The 23,699-nt window shown below is 46.6% G+C and overlaps 1 protein-coding gene across 5 annotated transcripts in view; it reads right to left on the bottom strand.

Annotated features, from left to right (window-relative positions):
- The window catches only part of LOC114873724 (serine/arginine repetitive matrix protein 2), a 151,993-nt gene that overhangs the window by 98,912 nt on the left and 29,382 nt on the right, over positions 1–23,699 (bottom strand). For all 5 annotated transcript variants that reach the window (XM_029182352.2, XM_029182348.2, XM_029182350.2 and 2 more), the window contains exon 7: positions 12,117–12,216. In XM_029182352.2, the coding sequence (XP_029038185.2) occupies positions 12,117–12,216 (100 nt within the window). The remainder of the gene's footprint in view (positions 1–12,116; positions 12,217–23,699) is intronic.

The following is a 23,699-nucleotide window of genomic DNA, read 5'->3' as shown; positions in this document are numbered from 1 at the left end:
AAGGGGGTTGTTTCGAGACGGCGTTATCGACCCGTTTTCTCAACCCCGTGGCTGCCTTAAAGAGGATCCATCGTAAATATACCAACCCGCCGCCCTTTAATAATTCTACAACGTCCTCTTTTGATGTTCCTTCGATCTAATTTCTTCTAATTTCTTTACTCTTTAATAAAAACACGTGCAGTTACCGCGATAGTCTTTTAATTCGAGTTTAATACGACCCGGAAGAAGAAGAAACACCAATTGCTAATTGAAATTTAAAATATGTATTATCTCGTTCGAGCATCAGGTATCTAAGATCAATGAACAAAACTATTACAAACGGCTCATTGTTCGCGAAGGAAGAGCGAAGAACGATACGCGATAGGTGGCGAGAGAGACGGTTGTGCAACGGGTGTCGTTCGCACACACAATTTCACCTCGACACCCGAGTTAAATATGCATTTATCGCCCGCCACCGCCCGTTGGGAAGAATAAATAATTCCTTCGCTGCAACAATACGAATTGTTCCATTGTACGCGGTTTTCATTTATAAATTACAGAGCGTCGTTTCGAATTTTTCTCTTTCCCTGCACGGAATCGAATGAAACGAGGGAGAGCGCGAGCCGAGCAAATTAATTAACTAATAACAGGACGGTACACATTGTTAGAAAATCAAAGAGTATTTCTGCATCGTGTTTTAAATTAAAATCTCGTAATTTACGTCGGGATCGTAGGATATATTCTCGTTATTAATTGGTTACACTGTCAAGCTCGCTTTTCGTGGAAACGAAAACTCATGGTGAAAACGTTTCGTTCCGTACTTTCTTTATTGCATACAATTTCTCTATTATCGATCGTGTTATCCATTGTATGTTAATACGAATACAATATCCACCTACGCGCAAGAAATATTTCATTCGAATGATATTCGAAATTGTAGGCAAAATTTCATTCTACGAACGTCTATGTACTCTTTAAGAAGAACACTCTTAAAGTTATCTAAGGAATTTTACTTCCTCGACTCTGCGCTTTGCGACATCTTTTCACACTTCTCCTTGCTTTTGGTCAGAATAAAAAATCTATTCCGTCTCTCTGGCTTGTCTACAGTCTACGGGGAACAATCTACATGACAATGGGCTGACTCACGTCGATCTTGGCAATTAGGACAGCCTTTCCTGTGTCTCGTGCAGGGGCTTTCCTATCCCGAGTCGAGGAACGATAAGTACAGCACGTTGCTGTGTGGGTGAGAAACAGCCCACACGATGGAATTTTGCATTCTGATTTCCATCTCCTCTTCGTTCTCCGCTCTTTCGAGTTTCAACGACATACTTTCGTATCGTTTGATATATCCTTATGAATTCGCGTTCTTTCTATTATTTAAGAAACAGATGCTATCGTTTCCATTCGTTCGTTCATCGAACAAAGAAGGAACGCAGAGAGAAGCCGAGAGCGTGGGACGAATTAAACGAGAGGCAAAATAATGCAACTAGCGTTAAATTATCGCGAGAATATCGAATTAATTGCAACGTTGTTTACGCCAGCAGGATTTCCGTTGAGCTCCATAACCGAGGCAGCGTAAGCTTCGAAATCGGATAATTTTCAGCGGTTTTAAAATAAATTAACGCCGATCTATGTTTAAAGCGTTCGTTCGAACGAAGTACCAGTCTACAGAGCCTAGATATTTATTTTATTCAAACTTCCCTGGCTAAACAATTTTCAACACCGAAAAAAATTGATAAAAAATCCGTGATTTTTAGCGGAGCTCGCGTTCCATTAAGGATCAATCGTTTTTCCGCGCGTTAGTTTAGCTCGCTATTCGTTGATGGTTCTGTCCACGCGTGGCGTGTATTTTCTCATCCTTCCTTTTTTTATTTTTTCATTCGTTCGTTCAGACGGGGAAGGGGTAGAACGCAATTTTGTTCGACTATCGTCTAAACCACACGGGGCGGGATAAACGAGAGATATTTTTTTTCCCTGCCCGTCAGAGGGTAGAATTTCGATGGACAGACGGAAATGAACCAAGCTTCCGTGAAAGCCGAATCGCGAGGCGAAGATGCGACTGACGGAATAAAAAAAAAAAACAGCTTAATTAACCGAGCAGCTTCAATACGGTGTGTTCAATTTAGATTTTATCATCGACCCGTGATTCCAAACAGATGAATTCCAATTAATTTGTTTGATCGATCGGAAATGCAAAGGAATAACGTTAGGGTGGGGTCTTTAGAATGTCGGATCTTCGTTGGAGAGGCTAAACAGCCGGGAACGGAAGATAAAAGTCGATCCCAGGTTGAGAGAGAGAGCCGGTGCGAGGTTGAAAACGGTGGGCGTGCCTGACTCGGCTGGCTCGCATCGTCGCCCGGCAACGCGTGCATTGTGCATGCATAATGCACGCGAAAGCGTGCGCAGCTGCGAGACGCGCGTGCAGATGCATTTAGCCCTTTAACGAGTTGCAATCATGTGCTGTCCGATCAATTTTCAACTTCGATCAACCGTTACCCCGCTCGATTCGCCAACACCTTCTATTAAAAGGTTTATCCGCGTCAAAACTCGATTATACGGTGGATTTCTATGCGCGCGATAACTTTGTCTTGTTTTGCGAAACGTTATGTCTGTTTGTAATCGAAACTTGTGTCATCGGAATGCTTTCTGTCCGTTTCTTTCCTACCATAAATGGACTTACACGTAGGTGGCTGTTTACAACCTTCCAAAACGAAAAACGAAGCTGACTTCATTTTATTCACGTAAAATAATCATATTCTGTTGCTTTAATGACACATAACGAGAATATTCGTTAAAACGAGACAGGGAAAAAAAGGCAACAGACTGGACAGTGACGCTCCGTTTCAGAAGAGGAATATGATGTCACCGAGTTTCGTAAGATTTACGAAGCGGACAAATATGTGAATCACTTTGTATATCGCTGGAATTTACCTAAATCTACAACTGCGAAATTTCAATGCACTTAGTCATTCGGTCAAGCATGTTTTATTATTTCATACGCCGTCTCACTTTTCAAGGTTCAATATTTTATCATCGGGTACCGGTGAAAAGGTAGCAAAAGAAAAGATAGGAAATTCGCGCGAATCCCTTTTCGTTGCATTCCCGAAACTCGTTCGTCTATTTCAAGAAAATACTGGGAAAGATGCTGAACCCAAGGGATGCCTGATGACTCGAGTAACCAGTTATTCGGCGATTCGCGTTCCCAAGAAAGGGGCAGAGTGGAAAAGGAAAATGAAAAGGGAAACAGGGTACACGAGCAAAACACAAAACCCACGAGAAACCTTACGTTCTCGTCGTTTAACGACCCTCTTCTCTGCCTCTCTCTTTCTCTTTGCTCTCGTTCGGCCTATCTCTCTGCAAGTTCTCCGTTCGCCGACCTCGTAAAATATTCTCGCTCTCCGCGGCGCCGAAAGTAATTGCTCCCGGCGTAAGTTTAACCTCGCGCGTGATTTTACGAGCGGCACGCTTTCGCCTCCAGGGACGATTTTACTCTCGGAACGCTGACCCCCGGGCGATTACTCTGCCCGCAATTTTACCGTCCTCAAAGAAACTCGAGGTCGAGAAAAGCACTAAGCTTTTTCACTTGATCCAAATCGAAAGATGCTCGCGCGGAACAAAGACAACTGCCTCGGGCTGATTCTATATCGGGCGATATAATTTTATTTCAAGGAAAGAATTGGGCAATTAGGGATCGTATTTTCGCAACACAATCGAAGACCTAGATGACAAAATTTCGCGCGTTGAAAGGCTTAAATCAAGCGGTAGATCCAATTACCGGTACGAAGAGGTAGAGAAAAATCGGGCGCGAGTGTGTCCACAGAAACGCCGATAAATCCGGGGCGAAATGTGACCATCTATAAGAATAAAGCGACACCAGGCACACGGAGAGAAAGAGAGAAGGTTTCGCTCCGATATATCCGTCGGAGCAGGACCCGGATGTACGGGAATAGCGGGTCGCGCGAAATCCGGACCGTGTCTGCGTGCGTGCATGCGTGCGGGAGCCCAATAAAACCGGGAGCACCGAGCACGGGAGAAGTTGGCGGTCTGCCAGCCGGAACGAAGCTAATCTCACTTTCGGTTTTGCCGAACACAGACCCCCAGTCTGCACCCACGACACCCATGCCACCCACTCTCCTCTGCCCACCTGTGCAAATTGGAATTCGATCCTGGCCCGCATCGATTTTCTTCACTGCTGCTCTATCGCCTTTTTGCCCCTCGCCTCCGCCCCCTCTTGATGAAATTCAGATCCGATACGCTTTAGACGACGGATTTAACGAGCTGCAACGAGCCCCCATTCGTTCGTAATGCGATCAAAAATCACCTGTCGCGTGAGTACTGGTAACGAGATAATTAATCGAGTATCGCCTCTTGAAACGATTCGCCATTTATGGAGGTTCAATTATTCATCGAAATGGTTGTTTTAATAATAATGCGAGAGTTAAGGGGAATTATCGTCCTGTCAGGATTAGAATCAAGGATCACGAAGAGGAAATTAGATGACTCGCAGGCGAATAGAAAGGGTCTCCTGTTTCGAGGTCTAACCCTCGATAATCTCCTAACTGTCGGGAGAGTGGAGAAATCGGTAGAGATTCCCGTACGCATACTCTCATCGATATCTGCCATGCACCACCTGCTACTCGCCTCAGCCATCGTCAGATTGCACCTGCGTGCACCTCAACCCCTGGCAACACGCGCTAGGGCGCGAGGACGGAAGGTGCACGTCCGCTGGAATTCAACGATGAACAGCTGCTCTCGGGGACCGCCTTTGGCTGCTTCGAGCGATTATGCAACCACTGGTGGGAATCGAGGGGAACAGAGGGAAGCGAACCTGCACACAGATGCGTCATTTAAAGGGAGCCCTACATGCCGATGCGTTCAAGTGCCACATGCGTTATCGCGGGCCTCGATTATGCCACGAACAGAATTAACGACGCGTAGCGGGTGAACAGCTCCTTTTTCCATTCTTATCGAGAAGCCGGGAAATTTTTCTAGGAGGGTCGATAGATTGATCATTCGAAGGCGAAAGATGGATAGCTGCTTCATTTGTCATCCGTTCGAATAACAGAGGAGGAGGATCAAGCGTTTTTACCGTGTATCCTCGTTTCCCTCTGTCCTTTTCGGGAAAGAGCTCATTACGGTTCAGAAACGAGAACAAATCAAACGACCGTAAAAAAGGACGTTGTCCAATTTCCTTGGGAACGACCGAAAGGTAGGTGTAATTTTTCAAGGGTGAAGTAAAAACCTAAGGAAGGTGATATTTCTATTACGAAGACGTACCAGAATATTTCGTCCAAAATGCTCGGCTGCAAAGATTCGAGCGACTAATCGGATAAATTGCCAGCACAGAGGGAAAACTAAACAAGAGAAGCAATCGAAAGCACGGAGTCGAGCATCTGAAAGTTTGTTCCGGATGGTACGCGCAATCGCGTCTACGGAGTTCTTAATGCAGAAACTTCCGACAAGTGGGCGGAGACAGAGAAAATAAACTATGTGTTTCTCGAGGAGTTCCCTCGAGCAACAGAAAGGAACATATTTGGCGACGTTAGCGTTGAAAATGACATTTTCATGGTTTGTCATAGAAACTTCGAGTTGTATGGAAGGAAAGATTAGTGGGGTACAAGTTTACCCCTCTGTACCCGAGCGATGGCTAGTAATTTGATTGAAATCTCTAGTATCGCTCTGTAATTTTCGTGATCAGGTTTTCCAAGTGAACCAATCGAATCGTTTTCAACGTGCCAGACAACACGACTGCAAGGGAAGAATGTTTCATAAGAGCTGAGGGAAAGTTTGCGAAGCGCATTCCAGGATTTCCAGACGGAGGAAGAAACTACTCGGGCAAAGTTTCTCGTAAAGTTTGTACGTGCGAGGATCGAATGCGCGTTCCTCTCAGGGAGTGGTGTGCCCCGGGGATCGAGAAGTCGTAACATACGAGATTCCTTCGACAAAGTTTCCTTGAAAACGCTTTTCTTTTCGTCTGCGTCAAAGTTTTCCGCGATATACGATATAAATTAAATAATTTTACACGTCGGAATCTCTACAAAGATAGCTCGGTTTCCAGGAAACTGATCGATCGAGGAACAAGCTCGTCCAGGGGGTATTTCTTACAGGGATGATCTCAAACCGTCTGTACGTCATCAATATTCGTAACGCAAAGCTGCTCTTTGCGATCGTACGCGATAAAGTTCTCCGACAGAAAAGCTGGACCAACGGAGCCGAAGGGGATAGAATAGCCGAGGATCTTTACGATCCCTTAAAAGCAGATCTTTCTTGGTTCTTCAAAGACCAACGGATCCCGCGATGGCTCGTAAAATCCGTAAGATCGATGCTTCTACATCCACGTGAAACTGTTTCCAAGATCGCGACAGGAATCGAACAACGATTTAGTAAAATTTGTAACTTAATCTTGACGAACGATCTGACGAAGAACAGTATTACGTGGAAAACTGACTCGTTGGGAAAGTCGTCGGCGAATTTGTTTTTGTACACAAGTGGATGGCGATCCCTAGGTAATTAGACGGTTATATTCGTTCCGGTTTAAACTTGGCTCGCTCGTTTCGCCCACTAGTTGCAGAACTCGGATAATTATTGTTGCAAACTAACTTTCAGTTAGCTCGATTCCGTCTCGCGCTCCCGTCAGCAACGCGCCCGCCACCCTTCACCCCTCCTACTTCCTCAAAATTCCCTCTGCCGTTACCTGGAATTCCGGCAAATTTGTGCGTCTCCCGAAATATCGAACCCTGGTGCTTGCCTGAAAAATTACATCGATGCGCGACTTAGCGGAAACAATAAAAAAAAGATCCCCTTAATGAAATCTTAGAGAGGGTAGAAAGCGACCTATGTTAAATCGTGTTAGTGGATTTTCACTGACCCGAATACCATCCATGAAACATCGAAAAACGCCGAAGTCTCGGCTGAGCGAGCAATTCCACGCCGCTTGAATCAAAGGTCCAAATTTAATGACACGGCCGAGTATTGATTCGCAAGGTGAACACACACGGCGCTGTTTACACGTTCCATTTGCGTCCTCTCATCCCGTTTTTTCGCTCGACGACGCGAAACCAGATTAATTCATCGATCGGGTCGGAAATTCCTTCTCCCTCGACGGACGTCGCGCGTCCGTCGTCAAACGCGTTTCCCTCGATTTCATTAACCGTGACACGCAACCGTCCATTATGCAACCCAGCGACGGTTAAGCAATTCGAATTGCAACTCGGAGCAAGGTAGATCGATAGGGCAATGACTCACCGAAGTGTTCGGGGTTCATTCAAAAGTCGCTGCTTGTCGTCTGGATAGGCATTTACACCGTGACGATGCTGCGAACGTTCGAGCCGAGGAATGGAAAACTTCGACCCCCTTTTCCCTGCAGTTGCATGCCGTCTGGTCACGGTATTGCGCAACTGCGCATACGTGAACACGCGTATTCCAACACGGCCGATATCGATCTTCGAAATTATGCATTCGCCGGACGTTTTCGACGAGCGAACAGCCTTAACTCGCCGATTTTTCGCTGCGAAACTACGAATCGAAACACGACAGACGTCCAATTTTCCTCGTTTTTTATCGTCCAAAGAGACTTTTAGACAATGGTCACGTGTTTTGCATTTTATCGACGAGGTTCAAGATAACGCGATCGCGGCACTAGATTATTAGCGCAGCTCGTTCGACCAATTAACGCGTTCAGCAATCAACGACTACTCTGAACAACAGCTGACTTGTTCTTCTAAATATAATTTTTCACCACGAACGGGTTCAATCCCATCGTTTTTACAACCCATTCATTCATTGATAAGCAGCTTTCACATGACACACGACGGTCATTGGTCGCCAGATGCGTTCGCGTCGACATGTGGCTATCTAGCCTGCAATTCGAGCGTACGTTGCAAATGTATCTAATGTTAAATGCATATATTACAGGGGAATCCGACAGGCTGTTCAACGAGACGCTTTAATCCGCGTAGCACACGTGTGCCAGCCAACATTAGCATCGCAAACAACTTTGAAAGCGGTTGTTCACTATTTTCTACGTGGTTACGTCACGCGGACACAGCTGAACAGGTAGAACGGGTAATTATTCGAGGATCGTCTCGGGATTTCGCTTCGCATCGAGGCTGGGACGCGTCTGACCGTTACACGTACGTATCACGAAACGAGAGCATCGAGCGACTCCATTAAACAGGCCACGAATCAGATCAGAACGATCGTCACGGATCGAAAAGCACTACTTTTCCGTTGAAACTCGACGAACGAACCGGCTATGCTCGACAGAATTGCTCCACGAGGGATCTTAACGAACACGAAGAGCCACCTTTCGCCGAGATTTCCAATAAATCTCTCGATTTACCGTTCTCGCGAGTGCCTCTCGGTTCTCACGGTGTGCCGTTCGAACGCTGACGGCAGGTAGGCACCAGGAGTTTCGTTTCGTTTCGTTTCGTGAAACGAGCACGAGAAGCAGCGCTGGCGACGACGACGACGACGACGACGACGACGACGACTACTCGACTTTGAAAAGTTGCCAGCCAAGAGGAAAGAGGGAACACGAGTGTCGACGACTCGCGAGCAGGATTGGTACACTGCCAAGCAAACCCGTGCACACGACCAGCAACCGCTATCAATCTCGTTTCCCGGCCAATCTCCCTTTCCTATCGCTCTTTCTCTACCATCGTTTTTCCCTGCTATTTAGATCGCTGCACTTGCACCCATTTCTCTCTTTCGCTTCATCAGTCTCCGCATCCCCCCGTTTCGCGACAATGTTCGAACGATTCTGTTTATTACGCGTACAGGCCGTTGTGTAACCGAACAAAATTATTATCGAACAACGTTTCTTCCTATCGAGTTTAAACGTAGTACACGAGCTTTCCAGATCGATCTTCTCGAAAGTGAAGCCTACATTTGTCGACTTATCTTCTCACGTAGAATCACCTTCTTTCAACTTGTACCGTCAACTGCACGAAACCTTACAGAAACGACTGTCGCTTCGATACATTCTTTTAGTCATTTGTCGGAAAAGTTCGAAAGCCCGGTGAAATTCGTCTCGAAATTCTTTCCCTTTCAATTTCATTCTTTCGATGTTCAAATAATTAAAAAACAAGCAACGACGACGACTGGTTTAATTAGCAACGGCCACGGGGAAAACTATGAACGCGCGTTTCCCTAATTAACGCTTAGTACTTTCAACGAGCGTCCATTTAATTCTCCCTCAGCGTGGTTCTTTCTGTTTGAAATATTCACGCAACGAGGGCTTTTCCCTCGGATAGAAAAGAATTCTTCTCCGTCGCTGGTCTTCTCTGTTTCCCTCCGTAATTACTAGGAAATATCATCGGGTAACGAAGTGGAGGAGGTTGAGGAGGATACGTTAGTGGTCCGCGGTTGTATTTTCAGCAACGTGTCATCCGGTTTGCGTTTTACGCGTCGCGTTTATTTTCGTAGGGGAAACAGAGGGCGAAAAAGGGGGAGAAAAGAGAAGAAAGCCGAGACGAAGCGAGGAATTACAGCGACGCAAGCCCACTTCAAAGGAGGCCTCGTTACTTTATTAGCGCATGCCCGCGCTCTCGTGGCTGGTCTGCCCGTCCGCCTGCACCGAAGTCTCGCGGAAAGAAAGATCGCGCCTTTGAATCTTTCCTCGTGAAAGAGTGGACAGCCTTCCCAGAACGAACGTATAAATTTCTTTGCTTTCTACGCGACCCGGAGATCATCCAGAAAGAGAAAGAGACTCCGTTTCTCGATCCGATAGAAGATTCCTGCCGCGATTCTAGGTTGCACGCGCGAGATCGATAAACTCGAGAATTTACCGGCGACGATCGATGAGCAAAATTTAAATGAGATAAATTTCTTAAATTTCGTTTATCGGCATCGACGATACGTCGAGAATAAAATGGTTGAAAAATTGTAAAAAGTAAATGGAGAGAGGAGCGACCGATGCTTACGCTTCGGAGAGGTTTCGAGGTGGTCAAGTACTCTAGAGGTTGGAGTGGACGCGGAGGAAACGAGGACGAAGAAATAGAGGAGCAATCGTGCCGGTTATATTTGCCCGCTGACGTAAGGGGACTTTTGCGATGCGTTCGCTCCTCTCTTCACTTCCTGCTGCTTGCTTGCTTGTTTCTCCGTACGGAAAAGAGGAAAGGAGGGAAAGGGTGCAGTCACGGTTTCTAACTCGGACGGGCTACGTCCATTTAAAGATGACGAACTCGAGTCACGAGACAAGAAAATTTCATAAAATCATAGATTGAGGAAGTATTTTCAGAAATATTTATTCGCTTATACGTATACTTCTTGGCATCGAGTCTATATAACTCGAGCAGAATTAATTCGAGTTTTCAGGCGCACAAAAGGAAATTTCCGATTGCCAAAAGCAATAGCTAGCTGCTAAAATTATAGCGAAAAAAAAGAGGGAAGTGACATTCGCAGCTATCGAAAAGGTTTGACGAGCAGACAATCGAGGTAGAAAAGGAAATTCAGCGGAAGAAAGGTTTAATGCCGTTTATACACCTAAGAATATCTCTAATTGACGATTAAATTAGTTCTGCCAATTAACTTCGCTGATTCAAAGGCTATCAGAAGAGAAGCTAGTTGGAAATAAAGTTTCCCAATGGTGGGTCTATTTAAGAGCACAACCGAGAACGATCTGCTTGTGTCGGATCACGTGATTGTCTTTTATCAATTTTACCGAGCGAATACTATTGTGGTAGCAAACTTCCAGCGGGGACTATACACTAGCTTCCGTAATTGAAGCTGCTTCGTTGTGTCGCCAAGAAAATCGGATTACGTTGAAATTTCCTCCTCTCCTTGTCACTTCTGTACGCTTAAATTTTATACTGTTCCCGTTATGGAAATTTTGTAAATTCACGTTAAAGAAAATCTTCTATCGATCGACAAGTTCACTGAACGAATACGAAATTTAATATCACGAGGGAAGAAAGAAAGTTCGATTAAGTCGAAGAAGAAGAGGAAGGAATCGCGACAAACTGAATGAAAGGGGGAGAAAAAAAAAAGGAGCAACAAATAGAAAACGTTGGTACACGCGGGATTAAGAAGCGTTCGTTCCGGACACAAAGACTTAAGAATCCCGGAGTTCGTTCCATCAACATCAGCACCCTCTTTCCCTTGGTTCGGAGTCAGCACTTCCTTCCTGTCTGAAATCTCTCCTACGGATTCTTTTCTTCTCCTCTCGAAGCCCTCCCTCTCCTTAAACCAGACCAGAGATTCAGCCAGACCTGGCAACGAGTCTTTTGTTTGTGGACCGGTCCTACTCGCTTCTTCGAATCATTTATTCCCCTCGGTACGCCTCCCTGCCTCTACACAGATCTTTCTATCCCACCCTGACAAGCTTTCTTTAGCCCTTCCCTATCTCTATCCCTATCTTTCCCTCTTCTTATACCTTGCCTTTCCTCTCTGTCCCTCGAGGCGATGCATTTTAAGGCGGCCCTAATTCCACACCGGTCCCTCGGATCGGCTTAATCAATGAACCAGCTCCCCTGTCGCCCTAAAAGCTCTTTGTCTGACCTTCGAGTAGGTGGGTCGATCGTGGCCTCGCTTCGACTCGATTCGATTCGATTCGACGACGACGACAACCCCTACTTGACCTCGCTTCGTCAACCATGCGGAAGACTTAGTTATAGAACAGCGTTTGGCAAACGGAATCTACCTTTTCCTTTTGCTCGACTACCTTCTCGATTAATTGCGAAACGATCAGAGGAAAGGTTAGATGTTACCGCGAGTAAACCAGGTCAAAGTATCGATTCGATTCTTGGATTCGCAAATAGCTTTGATGACTTAAAATGACGGATCATTTGCGTCATGGTATCTATCTGAACTGGAAATGACGCGGATTCTGTCTATACAGGATCAATATGATAATTTGTTCGGTCACAAAATCATTCGACAACATTTCAAGGTGTTAACCAGTTGCCTTGGAACGACACATCATTAACGTAATCATTATTTCTTCAGCTGAACTAGAAATGACGCACATAGTACGCGTTACTGTATCATTATCTGATCGATATGATAATCAGTTCGATCATAGCAATAGTCTATTAGATTGAATCAATATTTGTTAGAAAGAAAGTGTTGGTCATGGAGCGACAGAGACAAATATCCAAGGCAACTGTTTAAATTTTCATAGACGGAGAAAGTCCTACCTTTTTCAAGCTGCTGCGAAATGGGGCTCTGTATCCTGGGCGTAGTCTGTAGCTGTGCTGCGTTTCCAGGACGTCCTCGGGGCCTCCTTCCAGGTCGTGGCTGAAATACCAAAGAGACTCGTTTATTTAACTATCGCAATCTCTAAAAATACCGCACGATTCGCGATTCCTGTTTCGAACGCGATTCGCGAAAGACAAACAGCTATTTTACAACTCGTTCAAAAGTTCGCTACTTTCGAAAGAAAAAAAAAAACACAAGGAGTTCTTTCAATTTTACTCTCTCGACTTTTATCATTTCTCGTTGGTTGCGTCTGGGGATACTTTTAGAAAAGGTCAGAACAAGACTTTGTCGTGGGTGTATATCGTTCGAGTTGGTTCGATCGATCGAACAACGCTCTCCTTTGTTACCGTACGCGTATATCCCCCTGGCTGGATGGATGATCGTAACACGTCAGTCTAGTCTCTTTGTTGTCGCTCGTAAAGTTACGACACGGGACTGGACAGGGTTGCGGATAAACGGGGTATAGGGCGGTTCGCGCCTTTGTTCAACTGGCGCATTTATTACCGTAGATAAACGCGACAGCGTGGACAGTGCCGGAGATAAACGCAGCAGAAGCGTTTCACAAGTTAGATTTTTCGCCTTCGGTGGCGTTGAACAGAAATCTGAATGAAACTCAGATATTATCATGGAACATGGAGAAAAGGAATAAACTACAATTTCCCGGCGTAATTTTAACCGTGTTCTCTTTATCCGCGATTCGAACGCGTCTCGTTGGCGATACGGTTGAAAAGGCGCTAGTCCGGGTCACGACCTGCTCCTGGCCGTAGTGCCAGAAAAGAAGACTCCAGCCTGTTTTATTGTGAATCGAGGTTAAAGTCTCTGGCACGGGACCAGGCATTTCACCTAGGCCGTAGCATTCCGCCGGATGCACATGGCCACGCACATTATGTGGCCCTTATGTAGCCTCCTCGTGTGTGCCTTCCTCGAATACCGACGTCGCTTCCCCTTATGTAGCTACGCTCGCTGATGTACGACTCGTGTACACAGAGTCGAGCATTAAAAGGGGAGGCTCTCCCGTCTACACGAGGGAAGCCCATGAAATAAATAGTTCGCCCTGTCGCTCTTGGCTTTGTGTCCCTTACATCATCCCTCTCTTTCGTTCTCGTTCGCCCTGCCTATTGGCGGAACCGTGGCTCGATGCTCAACGACACAACTTTCAGCCCCTCTGCATCAGGAATGCGGAATAAGTGGGCCGAGCGCAGAATCCTGAACGCCGGATATTATCCTCGTCCGAAGGATGGTCGTTAAAAGTCGCTAACTTGTATGACGTTACAAGTTAAAACGAAGAGAACACGGTATCCGACGACCACCGTTAGATTTAAATCAAGAAGAAAAGGGTCAAGGAGAACTAGCACGAGTCGACTATGAATCATACCCTCCATTTGAACCGATAATACTTTGCGTCGAAATCACTCGTGAAATATAAAAGAGACTATCGATCATCCGTCGACACGAATGATATCAGCAATTGATAAACGTGCATCGTAGGAAACGTAACAGGGTAGCGTAATGGTTAAAAGATATGTATTGTCTAGCTGGTGCAATGTTACAATCCCTCACGGATGATCCTATAATGCCATTAAAGCATCGACCAAGTTGTACGTTAGCAGCGATGTCGTAGTTACTGATGGATATAGTCGGATACCACCTTTTCCCGGCATATGTTAATTTAATTAATGGACGCACGATAAATCGAGACAGTTGAACGCTGGTGCGTGCAACAGAAGGAACAAGAGTTTTTGGTTAATCGATTACCCGCTAATTGTTAATGATCAACGAGCAAGTGGTCGATGGTGAAAGTGATTTTTAAATGATTTGGGAATCGAAGAAAAACTTGATTCTGCAAAAAAGAGTTATAGACACATTTGTCGTCGATTCGCTACACGCGAACGCGCTCGTTTGCAGCCAAACTTTTGATCGATAGTGTATGCAGGCACGAAGGGTGACACGATAAAGCTGGCCAACTCGCTTGTTCACCGATTTTTACCGCCTACCTTTGCGGCCAACCAGTATACCGGTTCTCCTCGGATACCGGTTGCTCTTTTCTGCCTGTGAACTGGTCCACCCATGCACAACGAACCCTCTTACCCCTTCGCCCCTGTATCCTCGCCATTTCACCCTGCCCAGAAACGACTACGAATATTTCAAGCCCGTTTTTCTTTGTTGCCCACGCGTTCGTTCCTCTTTTTCCCCCGATTCTCCCTCGCGGGATTCCGAATCTAACCGCGTGGCGAACCAAGAATTCTAGGATCATCGAAAAATGAATAGACGATCGAGACAGGTATTCGGAAAGGCATTATACGGAGCGAATTCGCATAACTGGCGTATCGTTTGCCCGTTTCTGATATGCGACAACAGTCGACGTGACTGGTTTTATCTATGCGCATACTTGACTCACATACAAGTCAAGTATCTCGGCGAGGTATTGACAGTCAAGAGGGATCCGTCTGTTCGGTTCGTGTACCTTGACGCACGATAAGTGACAACGACTGATAACGGCACGTTTATTCACGCTCATTAACACACCGTTTGCTAGCCGAGCCTATTCCAACGAAACCTTGGAGAATTCTATTCGAACGAGCGAACCGATTTCAATTGATTCAATCACAATTGTATACGTTTCTTACGGTCTGCGAAAGGGTTAACTGCGATTCGAGTTTCCCCCGAAACAAGTTTTCCACTTATGAATAATTGTCAAACAAGCAGCGAGCAAACGAGACTTCTGGGAATACGAGCTACGTCGTGCTAGTAAAAGCGGCGATTAAATATGACTGAACACGTTTCAATTCGCAGGTAAACGGTGTGATTCGATAAGACGGCAAACAAGAATTCTTGACGAATGAAACAGTTGAAGAACTATTAGTAAGAACTCGCGAGTGAAAAATTGATAGAAAGAAAACGAGCTTAATCTATTAATCGATCGCATCTTTATCAGTCACATTTCCGGTCATTTTTATCGCAATTATTACCGTCGAGCAAAGCAGGAAAAACTCGTTTACTGATTGAGTGAAAATGACCGGTGAAGTAGCCGAGGGTTTAATCACCGGCGACTCTCGGCTCAGTCAACGTGTCAAAGAAAACGAGACGCGGAAAAAAGGAAGAAAGAAAAACAAAGAGGGGAAAAAAAATAATTCAGCAAAGAGGCAGGTAAAAGTTTCGTTTCCGTGCTTCCTTGAAAAAGAAAGAAAAAAAGTAGCGGCTAAATCGAGCCACCCAGTATACGCATTCATGCATAGTACATGCGTTCCCGACGTTCGCAAAGAGTCGCAGACGCGTTTATGTAGACATCCATACGTACATATGTACATACATACGTATGCACGAGTGGCACATGGCCGATGTTCTATATATAAGCGGCGTTTCTATGTAAGCGGAGTGTGTAACGCCAACAGACCGGCAGATATTCCGATCGATCGTACCCGGGTTATCTGACTGCCAACGAGAATTCATTTTCCCTACCATTCGTCCTTCTCGTTCTCTTCCACCAAACTCTCCTATCTTTCTCCCTTACCCGTTGCGCACCCATACATCCACCCACCTAACCCATCCACCCTTTTGCTCCTTCCGTTCTATACCATATAGTTCCGTCTCCCTCTTCTCCCATTCCACCGACTCGTTCGCCTTTCCTCTTTGTTCCTCTTTCGCCCGTTTCACTCTCCTCCCTATCACGCGTGTATAATGGATCCACGGTATGGCTACAAAGTTTCAACGTAACGCACAGTGGGGCAGAATCCCACCAGATAGGAGGAAAAGTCAAAATTTTTTCCTTTTTCAGTTTTTCATTGCAACCAGTGTCTACTGTTTAGAACCGAAAGGATTATATTACTCGATTCGTGGATAATAATTATCGACTGGGAGGAGTGTGAAATAAGTTAAGTCTATTTTTCTTGTTGCAAGTGAGAAATTGTAGCTCGGTGTTATCTCGAGTGTCGCCTTAATGCTGTTTTCAATCGACGCGGAAGTGGTATGTTCTCTTACTACACACCGGTTTTCTTGAGTTACAACAAGCTATGCTTTTGCATACATTATCCGGGTAAACGATGGAGACTTCCAACGTGTCACGAGTGTTTTTCAAGTTATTTCGATTTGATCATAATTATGAATCGAGATCACGCACGATTCGGAACGATTTTTGAAAGTGCAAAACTGCTAATTGTAAATTACCAATTTTCCTTGAACCGGTAAACGAGCTGGCGAGTAATTACGCATTCCCATTGTTCGAGAAACCTGAGGCGATTAGAATTCCTCGGGAGGCATGTATCGTTGTCGAGCGGGCCGTGTTTTAATATCGCTGCTATAATTGACGCGGTCGAGCGATAAGCATCGCGTGGTAATTAAGCGGCGCGTCTGGTTTCGCGATGCACGGCATGCCACGCGATGGCGGGGATGCAAAGGAAAATTCTAAACGGGGTAATTCAATGTTCTATTGCGATCACGTTCCATTTTCCCGAATGGCTTGATAAGGTAATCGCGTGAAATCCGCCATTAAAGGCGGAGGTGGCAATCAGAGAAGAATCTTTGAAACGATGAAACACTTACGTCTCGTGGCGCTGGAGGTGGTGGGAGTGAAACCAGTTCGAGCCGGTCACCGTGGTGCACGTTTATCCATGAAAAATATGGCGGTCCGTCGCGCTTGACTTTCACTTACTTGACACAGCACACAACCATTTTGCCGAGCGCCGGCTTCGATTTAGATACGCGCCACGAGTAAACCGATACGAACATATGTTTTTCACGAAATTAATCTTAGAGAATCTTCCTGAGACGACGCGTTTCCCTTCACTCCTTCACTGCAACAATCATCTTCGATATCCACTGACCTCTCGAAGAGGACCTTCCCGAAATCGATCGAACGATTCTCGCGACGATCGAGGTTTTATCGATAGTTGAATTGCCGTTCGACAACGGCCAATACCGATGGACGATGAAACGTAACGGATTATTTCTTTTCGACACGCTCGACACGATGTACCGTACTCTGGTCGCTTAGGAACGCGGTGGCGTCTTTTCGAGAGCACTACATACGGGAATGTTGCCAATTCAGAGGGCATTTCACTCGCGACTCGGTATACATATCCCGGTAAATCACAATTTCTTTCCGCGATTCGAAATCACACAGCGAACACGAGTCGTATAACCTCAAACTACTCCACCGCGGTCTGATCGGATCGTACGCGCGTCAAATATGGCTGGCTCGCGCGAAATCCGCGAAAACGCACAACTCGCGTGAAAAACGAATTCAAAGATGACAATCCGAGTTGATTTAAACGTAAACGTTCGAGCAAAAGCCTCGGTTTTGACACCTCAGCCCCCGCCCAACACCGCTACCGTCCGACGAACTGGTCAAATTAGCAAAGAAACTCCCGGCAATCTTTGCGTTGAAGCGACGCGCAGCAAACTTCAGAGCGAACCGCCGCGATCGCCACATCTCGAATCGTCGATCTTTTCGTGGTCCAGCTCCGATGGTATTATCACAAAATATCACCTTCTTCTTTCTCCACCTCCCCTCTAGCTCTCTCTCTCTCTTTCTATTACTTTCTATTTTCCAACCCTTTCGTGCACCCTTCTCGCGTGTGTTCCTGAACGTGGAGCACTCGGTACTCGAAAATCGAACGGGAAAAAAAGCACCGAACCCACCGGATAAAACACCGGCACGAAGCGTCACTTACTCGTACGCGCCGATACGACACGGCACGGCACGACGGCAACAATAGACAAATCTTTCCAGGTGGGGTGAGCCGCGAGGGTGGGGGCACCTTCACCCTCGAGACGACGACGACGGTGAGTCGACAAGTGTAAAGACAAAAACGCGCAGACGATCAGACACGAAGTACGATACGCGCGCCCCGCAGTGCTGCCGTCTACTGGAGCCTCCGAGCTACGTTCACGTCCTTTCCCCCCCACCACTCGCCGCTTCGACGATCCACCACTCCGCGCGCCTCGCATCGTCCGCCCAGCCACACACCGCTCCCCTCTACTCTTCTCGCCGGGACTATCCAGCCGATATACTCTACCCTTTCCCCTCTTATCCGTTGCCGCGACCCCCATCTCGAGACCCTAGGCAACGAGCAGCCGCCTTCGAAAACCGGGAGCGTCACGCGAGCGACGATAATATTGCAAACGTGGCTCGTTGATGCATACCCGATAAACTGTCGGGGCTCTTTCTCTCTCGCCCTCGTACGCCTCCGTTATTGCCATCCTGCTTTCTCTTTCCGGCAACCTTGTTTACTCGCAATCTTCGCCCTCTCTAGGATGCTCCGCTCCGATTCGATTCGAGAGCACCACCGGAAACGATCACGAGAACGATTCGTGACCGTTCTGTTGTTTTATAAATATTTACTCATCGTATAACGATTGCAAACGTTGGCGAAAATCACCAATTCCATGGTCTAACGCGATCGACTTTATTTATCAAAATACCGTTCGAACGTCGAATTGAACGGGGCAAGCGATTTGATAGTATAATTTTTCGCGTCGAGCTAACGTCACGATCGTTTGCATAACATTACGCCCACAGTCGGAATCGGACGGAAGATTTATTAAGCTTTCTGTCCCCGGCGCAGCAGCGAGGAAAGAAGAAGAGAGTGGAGAATGAAGAGGATCTTTTGTGGTTGGCTGTTCCGAGATCTCACGAATCGATGATGGTATCTGGAGCAAGTTCGCATCGTTCGAGCTCGAACGAACCGCGTCTCCTCCTTTCGAATCTGGCCTGCGAGAAACTGCCGCACGCTAATCTACGAGTAGCGTGTATGTACGGGTGCACGCGACGAACAGAAGTCGAGATTGCACGCGGAAACCCATTGTGAACTGGCGGACCGTGAACGAAACGGCTACCTTTACGCTTTGCCGGGCACGGGTGCGCGCGGAATTTATTGGCAATCGATACCGTTCAGGAGCCCCGCTATTTTCGGCCGACCAACGTTCGCCAAACTCTTCGATCGTGCAACGAGAAAACTCGTCGATCGATCGCACTTTATCGTTCATCGGGGCAACGATAAGAAAGATTTGTCACACTTAACCCCCTTATATTTGACGTCGTTTCAGACTTCCTGGTGTAAGTCGTGCCCTCGAGGAACTCGCGCCTTTACTTTGTCCCACATCTAGAAACGGTCGTTGACCTCAACCTCTCGAATTCTCACCGCTGCTACCTTGACGTTTACATTTCTGACATAATCGCGAGAAAACGCGTGAAGAATATAAAAAGTGAAAGCACTCGGTTGCTTTCCGTTTAAATATTACGAGAACGATCCTCTGGACGCGTGCAATCGTCAAGTATCGACGGCACCTTATGTTTATGCGCGCCAGGATGCCTCCACTTCCTCCGGTATCTCGAAAGTCATTGACCCTCGTCTCTCGAATTCTTTGAATTCTAAACCCTACGTTTCCGAGACCACCGAAAGCACGATCCAATATATTACAACATTATTTGATAAAGAACAAGTTGCTTTTTCGACGATTATTCGACGCTAATTAGCGGTCGCGCGGTTGAATCGTGTGTGGCAAACTCAGCCGAAATTCAGATTTCTCCAGGATGGATAAAACGGCAAATTGGTTAGGCAGTGGTGCGCGAGGAGAATGAGACTGAGACTGCTATGCATAGACGATGAAACGCGGAAGGTACGGCGAACGAGCGTGCCGGCTTTATTTATGCGGCTTACAAAGTATCGATCCGGCACGTCATTCGGGAGTAGTTTGGCCAGTCGGGAACTTTGTTGTTGGGAACTGAAAGTTTCCAAGCGGGGAAACTCCAGCACAAACAGGTGGAACGGGCGATGAAGGCCTTCTGGCGCCAGCCAATGCTACGTGCTTACCGTTATCAATGTGTGTGTACACGCGCGCACACCTACACGTAACCTACACAGAATCAAGCAGACTGCTGCACGAGAGCACACCGACGACCAACGTACACGTGCAATTCCAACCCTCCGCGCGCGTCAACAATATTGAGAGAGTCGGCGCGAGGGAGGGGCGACAAACAACCCTCCGCCACGAGAGATTCAAGGAGAAATTGCCAGGGTCAACCCCATCTATCGCGGGATGCTACGGAATAAATGATCCTACCTCCGGCATTACCATCTCCGCTCTTCGAAAATAACGCTGGATTCGTGGAAACGCGGAAGATCGGCTGTGACGTGATTCGCTCCGTCAGCTCCGACGTGGCTGGATCGAATCGTTAAGACTCTCCTGCAGGGTTAATTCGCGCGAAACGTTTCGTGTAACTCCTTAAGACGAGCAGAACTAATAATCGAGACAAAGTTCTCGAGTGCACGCTTTTCGAAGCACTATTTCACTTGTCTCGTTTAACTATCCGTCTCAGAAGCAATTTCGCTCGATGGAAATACCAATTTGAAAATTCTATACTCGCTCGAACAAAGTGTTTTCGATTGTTTACAAGAACAATCTTATGCGAAGCGGTTCTTGAAACTTTTACGCAAAACTTCCGCGCCGTGCTAGCTGCTCCGTTAATTAGGAACGCTCAGAAAACGATAAGCGTTTTGAAACGCAAATATAATCGGTGAAAAGTTGGCGAGACGCGGCACCGAAATTCTCCGGGGCACTTTGGCCTGAATAATTTATTCGTAAACGCGTGCTGGACTGAGGGTAAGGTAGTTGGTATCGCGATTAATGCAATTTTCTACCGAGTCTTTCCATCGAATGTTTTTTTACTTTTTTTCTTTTCTTTCCACCTCTTGTATCGACGAATTTTAATGAATTACTTCTTCTCCTCGAGCGTAATAGTCGAACGTTAGTAGAAGCCGACATCTCCCGGGCCCGTAGTCGCGATTAAACTTTCATGAAACTTCCGATGCAAATTTAATTACCGCGAAATTGAGTCGCACACAAAGGAACGGAGGCATCGTCGGCAGTTTGATAGATTCGAGGAATTCCAGGCCGAATTCCAGCTCGATTCTATGTTCGAAAAGGGGTAATCGATGTTTAAAAATCTATAGCCTATCAGGCTATAACGCCTCGTACTTGTATCTTTTTTATTTCCACTTGAAAATTTGTTTAAACGATGAATCGTCTAGCATCAGCCTTGGTAGCGTCTAATTTTAGACGTCCGACCTTCGATGTGTTAATAAGCGGCGATATATCCGTCGATACGTAATAAATGGTAAAACCAAGTGGTTCCTGGACGTGGTGATCAACGATTCACAGCCGGCAGACTGCACGATCGTTCGCGTGCACCGTGCCCCTTTCAACCTGAATTGTATCGCGATCGTCGCACCCTAACGTAAACAGAATAAAACGTCGAAGAGGAAGTTGTTCCATGGGTTAGCAAATTGAACGAACATCGGGCAATGTGTACAGTTGAATAGCAAAGGATGCAAGCTTCAGCGTAGACAGGCGAAACGAAACTTGCCGGAATTTCAGATAGTTCGGGAACGAAATTAACCAATTTACAGGCTGATGTTTTGCGTTAGCTCTGGCCGGGCAGGGATGTGTTTCGCGCCAACCACCAGCCACCCCCCCACTGTCGACAACACCCCCACCAGCATGACCTGCCCGAGAATCAATACAGCTACCGACCGCCGCCCCAACCCCATCCAGCCAGCCAGCCACCCACCCCTGCCCCACCTACTTTCCACGCTACGCACCCCCTTTTACCATTCTCGAGTGCCGATTCCCATTCTGGGTTCGCAGCTTCAACCCGTCTCTCTCTTTTCATCCCTCGAGTTACCATTTCTCCTCTACGCCTTTCTCTTTCTGCCACTCTAACCCCCAGGCCTGCATTCTCCCCTCCTTTCGTTACCTCCCTCCCTCCCATCCCCGTTTCATTCTCTTCCAGCCTCGACCATCTTTCTCCCTTTCGCCGATGTCCTGATCGTTCTCGCTCACGCGCGGACCAACCCCTGTCAGCTCGTCCTCCCACGTGCCACGAGGCTCCGATCCTTTTCTTCGAGAGCTGCCGGCTCGTCGTACACTCGGCCAACCACCCCTATTGGCTGAACGACCCTTCGCAGCGGCTAGATATCCAGCCGAGTATAAAGATGAGACGAGGCCGATGAAAATGGCAGCGAGGAACGGGATAAGGGACGAACGACCGGATAGAAACAAGAGGAAAGTTTACGAGCCGGACATTCCAGGTGAACTTGAGCGAGTCCGACAGATATATTGGCGACCGGCCAAATTTTCTCCAATGGGACCCGTTTGCCCGATATTTACATTCGGACCAATCGATCCGTTCATCGACGGTGTTTCGGTGATTCGGTCTTTAGAGCGATGCGGTTCAATTGAACGAACGAATTCCCGATTAGGAAAACAAGCGTCGCGTTTCCCTTCGCAACGTGTTTTATTAACGACGCCAGGTCTCGCTTCGAGGCCTCTTTTTAAAGAAGCTGTTGGTGAATTTAATGAGAAACACGAGGAACGAGCCACTGCTAGGGGAACTACCGATCTCTCTTATCCCCTTTTCTCACGTACAGGGAATGCGAGTGTTTCCGTAGACCGAGTTCCTTCACGGGGTTCGATATTGTCGAGGGCGGAAATGCAAGGGAAGAAGATTGTATTCTACTGTTGCGATCGTGAAAGAACGATGGTTGAACGTCCTTCGGTGAATTCGTAGACTCCGAGGGTTTAATTATGACTAACCGCGTAATCATTTTCTTATCTTGTATAATTTTTACACTTTACTACAGATAACAATCCGATGATACGTTGTGCAACCTTCGAGAATACTTGTTCGTGATAAAAATTACATCTGTCATCGCGTAGCTCGTTTCTTTTTCTTTCCTTCCAAGAAAATGAAATACTTCTCCTTGAGAAATTAATCGAACCGATAAAATAACAGCGTCTTCCTCGGATAAGCGATTCTATAAATTCCTCTGCTTATCTCCCAACTCTACCGATTCGACCAGATACGGTACACTTGAAAGACAAAATATTTTTTTCAATTATCGACTTCTCGTTCAATTAACGCTAATCTCGTTTTACGCTTTATCGAGATAAATTTTTCAATGTTACGAAGCTGGCGCGTGTTAAACTATCGTTAGAGGTTTACAAGCGAGTTAAGGTGGTCGAACAACGGTAGGCAAGTTTCTTTGGTAAATTTTCAAGATCTTGGTGCTATCCTAACGAGTCGGCTGTCGGAAGTTGGTTCGAAGAGTGCGTGGAAAGTTGGCGGAATTCGTGACAGCCGTAAGTCGGCAAGTTTCCGAGCTGGCTTATAGGAGTTCGAAAACTCGCCGAAAGGGATTAAGCCAGCGACTGCTCGCTCGTAATGGAACTTGCTCTCTCCAGTTTCGAGATGCTTCTTCGAAACGCCCATTAGAGCCACTTTAAAGACTGTGTTACCAACGAACATGCTCCAGACTTTCGTCTATTTCTCTGAATCTCTTCTGTTTTTTTTTTCTCTCGTCCCGCGAGAATTAGACAAGAAGAAACGTTTGAAACTTTACGAAGTTAGGGTTAAGGTTTCGTTATAATCGTAAGCTGGCCACGGGTTTCAAGGAAAGAAAATGATTTATGAACGACAGGACCGGCGGAGAGGGCGTTTCGGGGTTGGATGAGGTTTCTCTCGC

The sequence above is a fragment of the Osmia bicornis genome, chromosome 8 (genome assembly GCF_907164935.1).
Source record: "Osmia bicornis bicornis chromosome 8, iOsmBic2.1, whole genome shotgun sequence".
Lineage (NCBI taxonomy): Eukaryota > Metazoa > Arthropoda > Insecta > Hymenoptera > Megachilidae > Osmia > Osmia bicornis.
Note: the sequence above shows the minus strand (reverse complement) of the source record. Positions and strands in the feature narration are given on the sequence as shown.